The sequence below is a fragment of the Oryzias latipes genome, chromosome 16 (genome assembly GCF_002234675.1).
Source record: "Oryzias latipes chromosome 16, ASM223467v1".
NCBI classification, from domain to species: domain Eukaryota; kingdom Metazoa; phylum Chordata; class Actinopteri; order Beloniformes; family Adrianichthyidae; genus Oryzias; species Oryzias latipes.
The window spans coordinates 28,583,212-28,595,798 of record NC_019874.2 but is presented as its reverse complement, the minus strand read 5'-3'; the positions used below and the strand labels follow the sequence as shown (position 1 = coordinate 28,595,798).

At 45.2% G+C, this 12,587-nt stretch overlaps 1 protein-coding gene across 1 annotated transcript; it reads left to right on the top strand.

Moving 5' to 3' along the window:
- Nucleotides 1-444: 444 nt before the first annotated feature.
- On the top strand, nt 445-10,825 carry LOC101171030 (ras-related protein Rab-11A). The gene is made up of 5 exons (XM_004078367.4): nt 445-723; nt 5,311-5,506; nt 6,074-6,267; nt 7,965-8,045; nt 9,012-10,825. The coding sequence occupies exons 1-5, from the start codon at nt 684-686 to the stop codon at nt 9,149-9,151; spliced, it is 651 nt and encodes a 216-aa protein (XP_004078415.1). The 5' UTR covers nt 445-683; the 3' UTR covers nt 9,152-10,825.
- The last annotated feature ends 1,762 nt before the right edge of the window (nt 10,826-12,587 follow it).

Sequence of the window (12,587 nt, the reverse complement as noted above, 5' to 3'; positions counted from 1 at the left end):
TTTACCTGTGCAGGCTCAAGAACAATCCCTCAAGCGCCACTTAAGACTGTCAGCTCAGACAAAATAGAACAAATGGTTGTTTTAAGGTATTTCTGTAACCACTTTTATTGAGTTTACTTGTTTGTAGAAATATACAATGATGAAGCTAATTCTGAATTTTATGTAGGGTGGATATATTTAAATGAAAGAAGCCCAAAAAAAAGCTATGATAACATCCCTCATCTGTGTGTTCTTCCTGAACAACACCATAAACTTGGCTGCATTGTTTTCTAGCTAACCTGAGGCTCCACGTTACCTGTTGCTGCCCGATGACGACTTATATGAGAACGAGGAGTGATTGACAGTGCAGCGGGCCAATCGCGTCGATGCTAGTAGCAGGTGTCCGTCGGCCATTGACTATTCGGAGAGAGCGGGGGGCGGGGCTAAGGAACTGACGTTGCGCGCGCAGCCTTGGTGATGGCAAGTGACAGGCGGAGAGGAGAGGACGCGTCGAAAGTTTTCCGTCGGAGCAAAGGACCGCAGTTAGCATCGTACCATCGACTGACGGCGACTGGACGTCGTTTCAAAGACACGCCGAGCTCGTCTCCGTGAGTTTCAAGGCTGTTTTGCTCGAAGAAACCGTCACAACAAGTTAGATCGACTGAATTCGTAACGTCGACGAAGAGCCAAGACGAGGAGCAACGATGACGAACAGGGAGGACGAGTACGACTACCTGTTTAAAGGTGAGCGTACGTATGTATGCGCGCGCGCGCGTGTGTGTGTGTGAGGCCTTCATCCCACGGGGCGAATGTCCCGGTAGTCCGTGTCATTTGATGCCGGACTGTGTCGCTGCCCTCGCGCTTATGTCCCAGTAGCACCTGCTCCGGGAACTTTGCAGTTTCCCGCACGACTGTGTGACCCTGAACGCCACACCAGGTACACTGGAACCTGTCTGTACCTGAAAACCACCCCAGTTCCGGATTTTTGTTATATCATGTAAATGTAGACATCATAAATGAAAAATGCGGATTTATTTAAGCTTAGATGTGATATTGATTACCACGAAAGTGTGGTTTTCCCTCCGCGGGAAGTGAAAAAGACAGATTTTCTTACATTTGTATCTTCGGGTTTAGATACAAATAAATTGAGGCTCGATGGTTTAATGTGAGGCCGGAAACTAGTTTTAATAGGCCGTAACGTTTGCAGACATGTCATGATGTGGCATTTTGTATCAAAGGTGTAGTTACAGGTGTGTGGGGGTGGAGGCTTTGTTCCAGATGATAAGTGAGCAGACCTGCAGCCATCCCGGCCTTTTCTTATACACATCACTAAACAAGCATGTGCTGCCTAACTGGAAATACCTGCATGAAGAATGCTTGGCCTCGGAAAGAGCTGGGGTTGTGCGACTGTCACCTGCACTCTGAGACTCCTCCAGCTGTGACATCATTTGTCTGAATCTCCTCAAGAATGCTGATGAATGCTTGAAATAGGAAAAGGCCTGATATGGTCCCCTCAGTTCCCTTGTTTGGTGATTCAGGCTGAGTCACTTCAGCATTTTATTTCCCCCCTACATCCGGAAACTCAATGTTTTTACGGCTTTCAGGTCCATAAAGGCGTCTTTATTCTGTACAGTCAGCTGTCAGAAAGACAGTTGTCTGCAGAAATGAATCAGAATAGGTCGTAATGAAGTATTTAGTAGCCGTGGAACCAGCTGGATGGTCTGGTTTCATTCTTACAGTCAGTCAGTGGTTGAGGTGCAACCCTTGCTCTTCGGTATCAGTGAGGCAGAACAATGGCAGGCGACTGGGCGTGAAGGCTGCCAGCTTCACCCGTCTGGGATAATGATTTTCACCTCCACCCAGGATCTTTTGTGAAAGTGAAGAGAGTAAAACTTCACAACTGAGCAGGAACGTGGCTTCCTTCAGGGCGAGCGCTGCTGCTGCTGCTGCTTTGAAGGCCAGCTGCTAACCAGTTTCAACACTCCTGTTCCTGTTTCCCAACACCAGCCCAATGCGTCTGTGCCATAGGTTCCTTTAAACAGACTGACTCACCTGACTATTGTGGAAGTAGCCTTGAATCCGATCCGCCCTGCAGATCCAGCTTTGTTCAGAATTAAAGGAACAACAAATTATGAAAGAATCTCGTTCACCAAGCCTGGAGGGAAGCTCCTCATCCCAGCAAAGATTCTCTGAGCTTCATCTGGATTTAAAAACATCAAACTCTGGAGGCCAATAACAGCTGCGTTAGAGATCCTCCATCTGTCTGGGACGGACCCGCTTTGACATTTTCAGATTAATTATTTTTAAGGGTATCTCCATTGGAGATAAAATAAACCTTGAAAATATGAAGATCTGAATGAAACAGTTGCTCACTCTAGATGTTTTATAATCTCATCTGATCCCCACAGATTCAAACTTTTCTTTTTACTTGTCTCTGCCACATGACATTACCTGAAAGTCACAGAAAAATGAACTCGGAGTTCACAATAGCTAAGAGGTTAATTATTTGCTGCTATTGATGTTGTGGTTGGTTTATCTTGATATGTCTAATCAAATTCAGATTCAAACAACTTTGTTTATCCCCCAGAGGCAATTCTTTTTTAGGTGCAGGCAGGAACTTTGAAAAAAGTATATCTCCAAAATCTAAAGCTAGGTACACAACGGGCATTTGATGCAGATTCATGAATTCAAGTTTAGCCTATGCTGTTAGCACTGGACAAGCAGGGAGGGGCTTCCTCTTTTTCTACTGTTTACTTGAGCATGTGGCCCACCTGCTTTTGGACGAGGCTTGGTGGGAAATGTCGATGCGATTTGGGCACAAAATGAAAACGGTTCCGTTCATTGCTAGCCTCCTTGCAATGACAGCTATGGATTATTAGAGTGGCCTTGGTTTGAAGACAAACGTAGAAGGTGTCAGGTTTGTCGCCATGTCTAGGTTTACCAGATCCAGATGTCACTACCAAATCTTAAATCCTTAAGTGGTTTTGTATGTAGAGCCCGAAAACGGTCATAAAAATGCAAGGGTTTTAAACACACTTCGCAGAAAAAGGTGTGAACGTGGCTTAAAAGTAGGGCTGGGCGATATGGCCTAAAAATAAAATTTCCGATTTTTTTTTTTTTAAATTCGATTTCTGATTATTTTTTTCCTGATGCCCCCCACCCCCCCTCCCCACACACACTTAAGGAAAGCAATAAGTACAAACTGCAGAAAACTTAAGTTAAAGCAAATTTTGCTTTTATTTAAAAAAACACAAGACAAATGTAACCCCCATTTCTGGGATGAATAATCAATAAATGAACACTCTCTTGGAATCAAAGTCCCAGCTGTGTTTGAAGTCACACTTTGTAGTCTAGACTAAAAGGAGACAAACATTCACCTTGAGAGTAGCACCATTTTCTGAAGGATTAACAATACAGCTCATATGTGGGGTCTAAGGTTTTAATTAAATGAATAAACCCCGTCTTCTCCACTGTATAAATGGGTACCATGTCTTTGGCTATATGCAAAGCGACCGCTTCAGTGATTGTTTTCCACCGTGCCCCTTTCCTAGGGATGGGTACTGAGCCCCGGTATTGAACGAGTCCCAGGGCAACATTCTTTAAAGACCGCAGTATCTGTGAGATCTGACCTCAACGGTTCTGCTAGCGGTATTGGAGATAGTGGCATTTTTCTGTGTCCCACAAGATTTAAACTAGAGCTGTGACAGTGTGGGTTTTTTGATCACCGCGCTGATGAAGCAGCAGAAGTCGCGGTCGACCGCCCCCCCGCACACAAAATCCCCCGGCAGCCGCGTCACAAATGAATACAATTCATAATTGCAATGCAGTATTCTTTATTAACAAATAACATTAACAACTAACTACTGTCTAAGTAATTAACTAACTGTGTTGTAGGTGTTGTAGAATGAGTATATGTGTGTGTGTCAGGGCGCTGCGTGTGTAAGAGGAAAGAGCGCATGAGAGTGTGCACAAGTGTTGGGGGCGCGCGCTCATGTTTGGAGTTACAGAGTGAAGGAGAACAGTAATAAAAGGTTTCCCCCAGGTGTTGGAACAGGTTCGTGGTGCTGCTGCCTTTGACTGCGGTGGGCTTTAGGCAGGGTATGGCAGCAAACCCATACCAGTTCCAAACACAGAGGATTTTATTCCTTTCTTGGGAACAAACTTCCTAGTCTCACCGGTAGCCATGCTGTCGCTTGCTGTTTCTTGTGTGCTATGATGTTGTTGTCTATTGCTTGCCATACTGCCGTGTGAAATTAACGCTACGGAAGCTCTGGGGAGCCAAAAATGCGCCATTACACAAAAACTCGATTTAGTTATTTTTTAAATCGCCCGTAACAAGAAATTCAAATTAATTCATTCAATCCATTTTTCGCCCAGGCCTGCTTAAAAGTGACTTAACCTTCAAAAAGTGTGGAATAGATGTAAAAGTTATCTTCAGTTTAAAGGCAAACCATTGACTGTATATGAGAACTGGACTGAGTGACCCCCTCCCCCCCTGGCCTTCCAAACAGGAAGTACTCGCCTGCTCCAGTAGACTTCTACAGAGAAATGAGCAGCCAACCATTATTGCTCTGCTACCTTTTTTTTTAAACATGTTCTCGATAATCCTAATTTTGAGAGTGGTTGCCATAGAAACGTTGACTCAGACTGACTGGGACCAATCACCAATGCTTGCTGGCAACATGTGGCATCCAAATTGCGAAAATGAGCCACTAAATTGACTTCATTGAGCCGGAAGCGATTATTTTTCTACGGGTGACATCACAGTCATTCGGCAGTTCTCCTATATAGTCAATGAGGCCAAACACATTATTCATACTCCTTCTGATCAAAACAAAACCTTTGTAATAAAACTCATTTTTGCTCCTGAATTAGCCTCGATTCTGAAATATATGACAGAAGTGTAAAAACATCACTTTATCTTTTCTTGAACAGTAAAAAACAGTCGATGACACAGGCGAAAAAGAAACGGGCCTAAAATCAGCAGTGGCTCTAAATAAGGATGGAGTTGCTGTTGCAACGTCACCTTTCGGTTTGTTTTGGTTCATTTCAAGTAGTTTTATTTTGGCTTTTCTTCCCGTTGATTAAATTGGGACGTTGCGTGTTCCCTCCATGGCATTGAAACCTTTCACTTCCTGTTACAAATTAAAAGCCTTTCAACTTGCAAATGAATAGAAATGCTCTATTGGCACAAGGACTTTCATTGTGAAATATCAAAGTAGCAGCACAATAAAACGATTCAAGCTCACTTCAGATTGATTTCTGATCCGTTTGGAGGTGAGAGGCGCGTTCTCCCGCTGGTTTACACCTCTCTGGCTTTTTCTCTGGCAGTGGTTCTGATCGGAGACTCCGGTGTCGGCAAGAGCAACCTGCTGTCCCGCTTCACCCGCAACGAGTTCAACCTGGAGAGCAAGAGCACCATCGGGGTGGAGTTCGCCACCCGGAGCATCCAGGTGGAGGGGAAGACCGTCAAGGCGCAGATCTGGGACACAGCGGGCCAGGAACGGTACCGGGCCATCACATCAGCGTGAGTCCCCCACCGTGTTTGAGGATCCAGAGCCGAACATCTCGCATCCATATTTGTTCCAAATTCAACTCTGAACTACTATAGATGACGGAGAATCAGCTGGAAAATTCTGGAAATAAATGGTTAAGAAATAAAGAACCGGATCTTTAAACTTAAGTTCGGTTCCTTCAGATCTCTGTGGGGCCTTCAGCTTTTGGAAAATGGTTGAAACAGGTCCAGGTGACGTGGTTTGTGACGGTGCAGGTAACAGGAAAGGGGAACGTGCGTCCTCTGTGTGGCGTTCACGAACCCTCCATCCGCTGCGGAAAGCAGAGCGTTCATTAACCGTTTCTCTGAAGCTGTGACGCCTCTGCAGGAAACAGAGCGTCCGTCCATCCTCTGTCCTAAAGGCTGAACCTCCGTCAGAATCAGCAGAAATATTACCAGAAGCGAATCAGGACGTTCCTCTTTGCGCTCAGCAGGAATTGTCTTAGTCACAACTTCCGTGTGTGAATCTCACGTGCGCAAACACGCGTGAAGCCGGTCAGCTGGCGCCCATTTATGTGCCGCCCTGCTGTCCGGCTGCAGGTACTACCGCGGAGCCGTCGGAGCGCTGCTGGTCTACGACATCGCCAAGCACCTGACCTACGAGAACGCCGAGCGCTGGCTGAAGGAGCTGCAGGACCACGCAGACAGCAACATCGTCATCATGCTGGTGGGGAACAAGAGCGACCTGCGCCACCTGAGGGCGGTGCCCACAGACGAGGCCAGAGCCTTTGCAGGTACAATGCATTCGTCTGCTTTCAGGCAGAACATCCAGACTCCTTTCCTTATCTCTTGTCCTCTTCTTGGATGCTTTGATTTAACTTAAAAAATAGCTTAAAAACAGGAAAAGAGCACAAACCTTCAAAGGAAGTTCACTTGAAATGATTTGTCCGTGCAGCAAGTCGGTTTTTTTAACCAGAAAGCTCATAAGATTTTCAAATCTAGAAACAAGGAGTTCCACAATAGTATTGCAAAAAGGGGAGAATAAGAATAAAAAGCTAACGGTTTGGCCCAGTAATAAGTATGTTTTTGCTAGTTCTAGGAAAATGGTTGTATGTACCCAAAGTAGGTCATTTTGGTTACAGAAAGCTGGAAAAACTGACTCACTCTAGACCAAAATGTGAACAAAATGAGAATTTTAGAACAGGTTTTTCCAACTTTATTAATCATCATCAAATCTAAAACAAGCTCCAATTCTTAAAATATATATATATAATATAATATATAATATATATATATAAATATATATATATAAATATATATATATATATATCCTTAAAATTGAACCAAAAATTAGTGAAGCTTTTTTTTTGTGTCTTAAATCAAGTTTTTCTATTTTCAAAAGTTTAGATCCAAAGGATTTGGACTCATTGTAATGATAATTTCCATATTTGTAGATCCTGGCTCCTAGTGAGACAAAACATTGTCGTCTGTGCTGATTTTGAGAAAAGCCCGGAAAGCTGCAGAGCAAAGAGGAGTTAAAACGGCTTCAAACCTGGTAAAAGATCTGGACGGTCTAAAACTGAGGTCTTTGCAAGGCTCAGATAGTTTGCAGTGTTGGTTCCTGGACTCTTCAGAATTCCTCAGAGAGCCCCCCCCCAGCTTCCATTTCTTGCAGCCTCTTAGCTCACAGCTCGGACTGTGCAGCCCGTCTGGGCGGGTTCTGCCCCGTGATACTTTTAAACATTCTTACAAACCCAGTGTTTTATTTTGAAAGAACTTTATTGAAGCCTTTGCGTTTTCATGAAATCTGGCCTCTGCTGACCATAAAGTTGGCATATAGAACTGAAATGAAACCTCTCAACCCCCCTCCTTTTCCTTAGCGTATTCTGCTTCGACTTTGATAAGTTAATACAAATAAAAGCGAGTCGTCTGCTGCGACCTGCACTGACCCACAACACTAAACACAACTGTGTCTTTGTGTGGCAGCAGGACTGAGACATGCTCCTCTCCTCTGCAGGACATTTCTCCTAATGACTGGGGAGTTTGAAGTGAACAGCGCCCCCTGATGGCGTGCAGGTTCCTCCTCAGCCTGTATTGATCATCTGAAAAACCTCAGGAGACAAAGGGCGTCTTTGTTTCCTGTTTTTTAGAGACTGACACCTAGTTTACATGAGGACGGCAGCAGGCCTGTGTCTATGCAAAGCGTTTGAGCCGCTCAGCTGAAAGACATCACTGCAGCAAAGAGGAAGAGCTTTCGAATAGTCCTGTTAGAGTCTGAGATGAGAGGGCCTGACGCCCGCCTGCCTCAGGCTGTCATGGCATTTCAGCCACAGTCCAGGGATTTTCCATCATGACTCACTCAGACCCACAATCGTAACAACATTAGCATGTTTACACACCTCCGTTTTATGAATGTTCGACAAAGTTACTTCTCCTAAACTGCTTTGTTTCCTACATAAACCTTCTGCTTTTGTCTTTTCTTTTCTCTCAGAGAAGCACGGCTTGTCCTTCCTGGAAACGTCGGCGCTGGACTCTTCTAACGTGGAGCTGGCGTTCCAGACGATTCTGACAGGTCAGCTTTGTTTTATCTAAGTTTTAGTGAGGAAGCATGTTGACATTTTACAAGTATTCAACAAATGGAGTACAAAGTGTTTGCTATTTTTAAGTTACTTTTACAAGAACATTAGAGCTTTGATGTTTGTTCTAATGGCTTTCATCGTCTTGGATATTCACACAAACTCATAAATGAAATCACAACCATTTGTGGAAACCTGCAATATCCGATCTAACTGGCTTAACATACTCCGTCTTCTTAGACCTTATCCTTTAAAATCCTTTAAAGGAGAAACAGAAATGTATACAATTGAAAACTTTCTCCAATAACGTTTATCCTTAATTGATTCAGGCTTGAGTCACGTCCTCCTTAGAGCCTTTTTAACAGCCTTTTCTCCTTATTTACATTAAAACACATTCACGTTCACCTTCAATCCTGGAAGGGCTGCAACAAGTCAGTTCAGTGTCTTTTTAACACTTGTAACAGCAGAAGAAAACAAAAAAACAAAGTCTCGTTTCTTTCAAGAGTTTTAGAGCATCATCTCTTCTCTGCCACTAGGTGGCAGCAACACCCTGTGAATGCGTGCAAGCAGCTCTTCATCTGAAAAATAAAGTGTTTTTAGTTTATAAAGTCGTTGATGCCCCAAACACACACACACAGAGGTAACATAAAAAGAGCAATAACTCTGACCTCTGCTCCTCCAGGCAGTCCATGTCTGCCACTTTGTGATTTTGAGGCCGTTTGAGTTGTCCATCTCTGCCGATTTGGCTCACTTTCAAACCAGCGGGCATCCTCCCCGATCCTCAGCTTAATTTTTGAGGAACTGAAGTGAAAACCATCAGAGTTTGCACATCCCACGTTCTGCTGGGTCCGCTGGAGCTCGGCCAAAAGTCTGCGGCTTTTAGTTGTACTTTTTTATGCCGTTTGTTGCTCAGATTTCTCTGCACCTCCTCACTTCCCTGCGGCCCCTCCTCTTCCTCACAGCCATCTACAACATCGTGTCACAGCGGCAGATGTCGGGCCGGACCGACAGCGACTTCTCCCCCGCCTCCAACGTGGTTCCCATCAGTGTAGAGCCCACGCAGACCTCGTCTAGTAAGGGCTCCTGCTGCCAGAACAACTGAGACTTCAGCGCCGACCTTCTCCTTCAAGTCCAGCAAACCAGAGGACATTGGGGGGGGTGGGGGCACGGAGACGGGTAGACGGGCTCTCTCAGGCTTAGAGAAAGTGAAGAGGAGGAGGAGCAGGGATGGTAACGAGCTATAGAAAAGCGGACAGGAAGTGCGAGGAGTGAATGGGTGGGACAAAGGTGAGCCCCTCCCACCATCAAAACAGCTACATCATCAGACACAATACAACATAAAGCTTAACGCCCTTTTTCTGACTCATCTTTTCTATTTGTCTTTCATCAAAAGAGAGTTGGAGGATGTACCAGATACAATATTTATGCATATAGAATTATGGACGGGTAGACATACGCACACACAAAGGTTGGGACAGACGGACGGACATAGACAGAAAGATGTCACAACGAAAAAACAAACATACATGTGTACACAGACGCATTGATGTATTGACTGACTTAGTTTGACATTCAGACAGACGTACCGTCAGACTTAGTCAGATGTTCAATCAGACAGACCTACAGTAGGACAGACGTGCAGTAAGACTTTCAGACAGACGGACAGTAAGAGATACAGCCAGACGTACCATCAGACTTACAGTCCTACGTTCAGACATCAGACAGATGTACAGTAAGACAGATGTACAATCAGACATTCAGACAGACATAAAGTCAGATATAAGTACACACATAGGTAGTGATGTACATAGAGACCAAAGGACAGACGTACCGTCGAACATTCGGTCAGATGTAAAGACAGACGTAGGTTCAGACCTACAGGCGTACGGTCAGTCGTAGGTCTGAAATGTCCCTTCACCCCTTTTTCTAGACCAGAATGATCAGCTGCTCGTCTGCGTTCTTTCAGATCTGGATCAATTTTTGGGTTCTGTGTTTTGGGGGGGGGGGGGGTGTTCTGTGTGTGTTTATGTGCTGGAAGGGGTCGGTGTGACCATGCAGGGCAGCTTAGCCCCCACCACACACCCCTTCCAGTAGTGCCTTCTTGCCTCCCTGGCTCTCCTCTGGATGAGTCATGTTGGCTCCAGGCTGCAGAGCTTCACCTGTAAGACGGCGAGCGTCGCTCCTTGACCCCCCCCCCCCCCCCCTCCCTCGCCCCGTCTCAGCCTTTGAGGCGTCAAGGAGGCGATTCCAGGGTGCCTTAAACGCATGCAGGACACCACTGCTGCTGCTGCCTTCTAGCTAGGATGGATGTTGTTAGATGGGATAATGTTTTTTGGGGGGGGGCTCCTATGGGCTCGGATGCTGAGACGGCGTGTTTTACTGTAGATGAAATCCTGCGCTGCCTGTACTCTGTCTGTCTGTCTGCGTGGAACTGGAACAAGACTCTGCCTGCTGGGATCTCCCCGAGGTCTGCCGGCGCTCTTTGTTTCCTGTCAGGGCTGGGGGGGGCGGGCGGGCGGCGTTCAGCAGCCGCGTTGGTGTTGGTCAGGATCTAATAGTTTAATAGATGAGGAAAGAGAGCATCGGTAGGTGGGGGGGCCAGCACATCCAAAGGTTACGGACACACAGATGGCGTTTCCACATCAACGCGGACTGCCGCCGAACACAAGGCATTACCTGGGGGGGGGGGGCTATGGGTTCGGGGCCTTTTTAACCTTTATTCTAACATATGTATATCCGGACTGCACGTGTACAAATAAATCTATCTCCTTTGTTACAGACGGCTCTCGTGTCTTTGCGGTGGACGGGCCCGGTTTTCGGGCGATGACATAATGGCCCGTGTAATCTAAGATTTCTGCAGAGTGCTGCTGCTGCTCGGCCCTCTGATTTCTGGTATTAAATATTAATGGTCATCATCAAAGGATCAATTCAGCCGCCAGGAACTCCTGGTTGAAAAGATTTTTTAAAAAGAAAAGCGCTCAGAGTCGGCTTCAGCTGGAGATCATTTCATTTCCATTTTATTAGAAACATTTACAATACATCTTCAATCTTGAAAAAATAACAAAGAACCAGAACTAACATGGAGCAGATACAATAATAATATTATTAATAATAAAAATGTCTCCAAAAAATGTTATTCACCAAAAAAAAGTGTGCTATAAGAAATAAACCTGCAATATCACATGCCTCATAAAGGGCACGGCACACTGTGACAGAGTTCAAACACTTCTTATGCCTTTTTTTTTTCCTTTTTCCTGTTTTAGTCTTTTTTTTGTTTTTCTTTTTTTTGTCGAGCTGTTTGCCCGTCCATCGGAGTGTTGGCTCGGGGCCGCAGCAGCGACCCTCCTTCACTGCTCACAGAGAAACCAGAAACTAACGCACTACTAGTACTATCTTCAGACCGGTATGAAACACCTCCACTGTGCCGGAAAAATTGGAAACGCTACCAAAAGACAAACTGTCGGACTGTATCGGCCTCTCAGGAAGAACCAGCGCCGCCAGAGCCGAACCGGCTCCCTGCTTAAACGGCACCGGCGGGTCGGGCCTCTGCGCGGGGCTGAGGTGGTCTGGCTCAAACTCTAGAGACTCCCAACTATGAAAATCTACAGCGGAGAGGCGGACCGGGCCTCACCAGCCCCGCCTCTCCGGTCTAAGTGACCATACAACATACATGCAAACTACCACGGTAATGAATCTGCTGTGTGTGTCTTGTCTGTGTGTGCGTCTAGTTACATAGATCTACAGCGCTGCCGCCTTGCTCCCGCACCGGGGAGGAGCGGAACCATCGATCAGGCGTTACGGCACTCACCGATCGGCAGATCGATGGCGGATGTAGAGGTGGAGTGAGTGTTCAGAGAATGATGTGCAGCCCTAACGGCCGGACGGCCGCGGCCGCCTCATCCATCCCAAGCAGTTCTCTAACATTTCTAGAAGAAAAAGCGAGTTTAGATTACAGAGGAAATGAGCGATGAGTTTCAGTCAGTCAGTCGGTCGGTTAACGAGGGGGACGAGGGGGCTTTACAGCAAGCAGCATTGAAAAAGCATGCTGATGCAAGAAAAATAGAGAATTGAGGCACAAAATCCAAACTCTGTGACTAAAATATCTCCAAATCCTAAAAAATAGTCTATTATTTTCTGTCACTATTGCGCTGGACGCACGTGATGTTGAGAGCGGCGCACGTCTGAAGTTAAAATTTTCAGCTATAAGAGACTCGCTTGGAAAAAAGTTTCCATAACTTTCATAAATAAAACTTCTTATTTTAGTAGAAACTGACTTCCTGTTTTTTTAGAAATATATTAACTTCTTGTCATTTGAATTAAAAAACAAAACGTCTTGAGGTCACTCATAAATATGTTGCTTCATTTTTTTTTTCTTCATAAATAACATCCAGATACTGACTTCTTTTTTTCCTCTGCTTTCTATGAAATAATAGCCCATGTTAGCAAAATAGATTAGAGAAACTGTAATATGTTTTTTTTATTCATTTTTAAGTTACTTTCTATAAATGTATGCGGAAGAACTCAAATATAGACTTAAG

Excerpts from the sequence above, each read along its gene's own strand:
- LOC101171030 (XM_004078367.4), top strand. The coding sequence starts at position 684 with ATGACGAACAGGGAGGACGAGTACGACTACCTGTTTAAAG. Across the intron at positions 5,507-6,073 it reads TACCGGGCCATCACATCAGC|GTACTACCGCGGAGCCGTCG; the intron begins GTGAGTCCCCCA and ends GTCCGGCTGCAG. Across the intron at positions 8,046-9,011 it reads GTTCCAGACGATTCTGACAG|CCATCTACAACATCGTGTCA; the intron begins GTCAGCTTTGTT and ends TCTTCCTCACAG.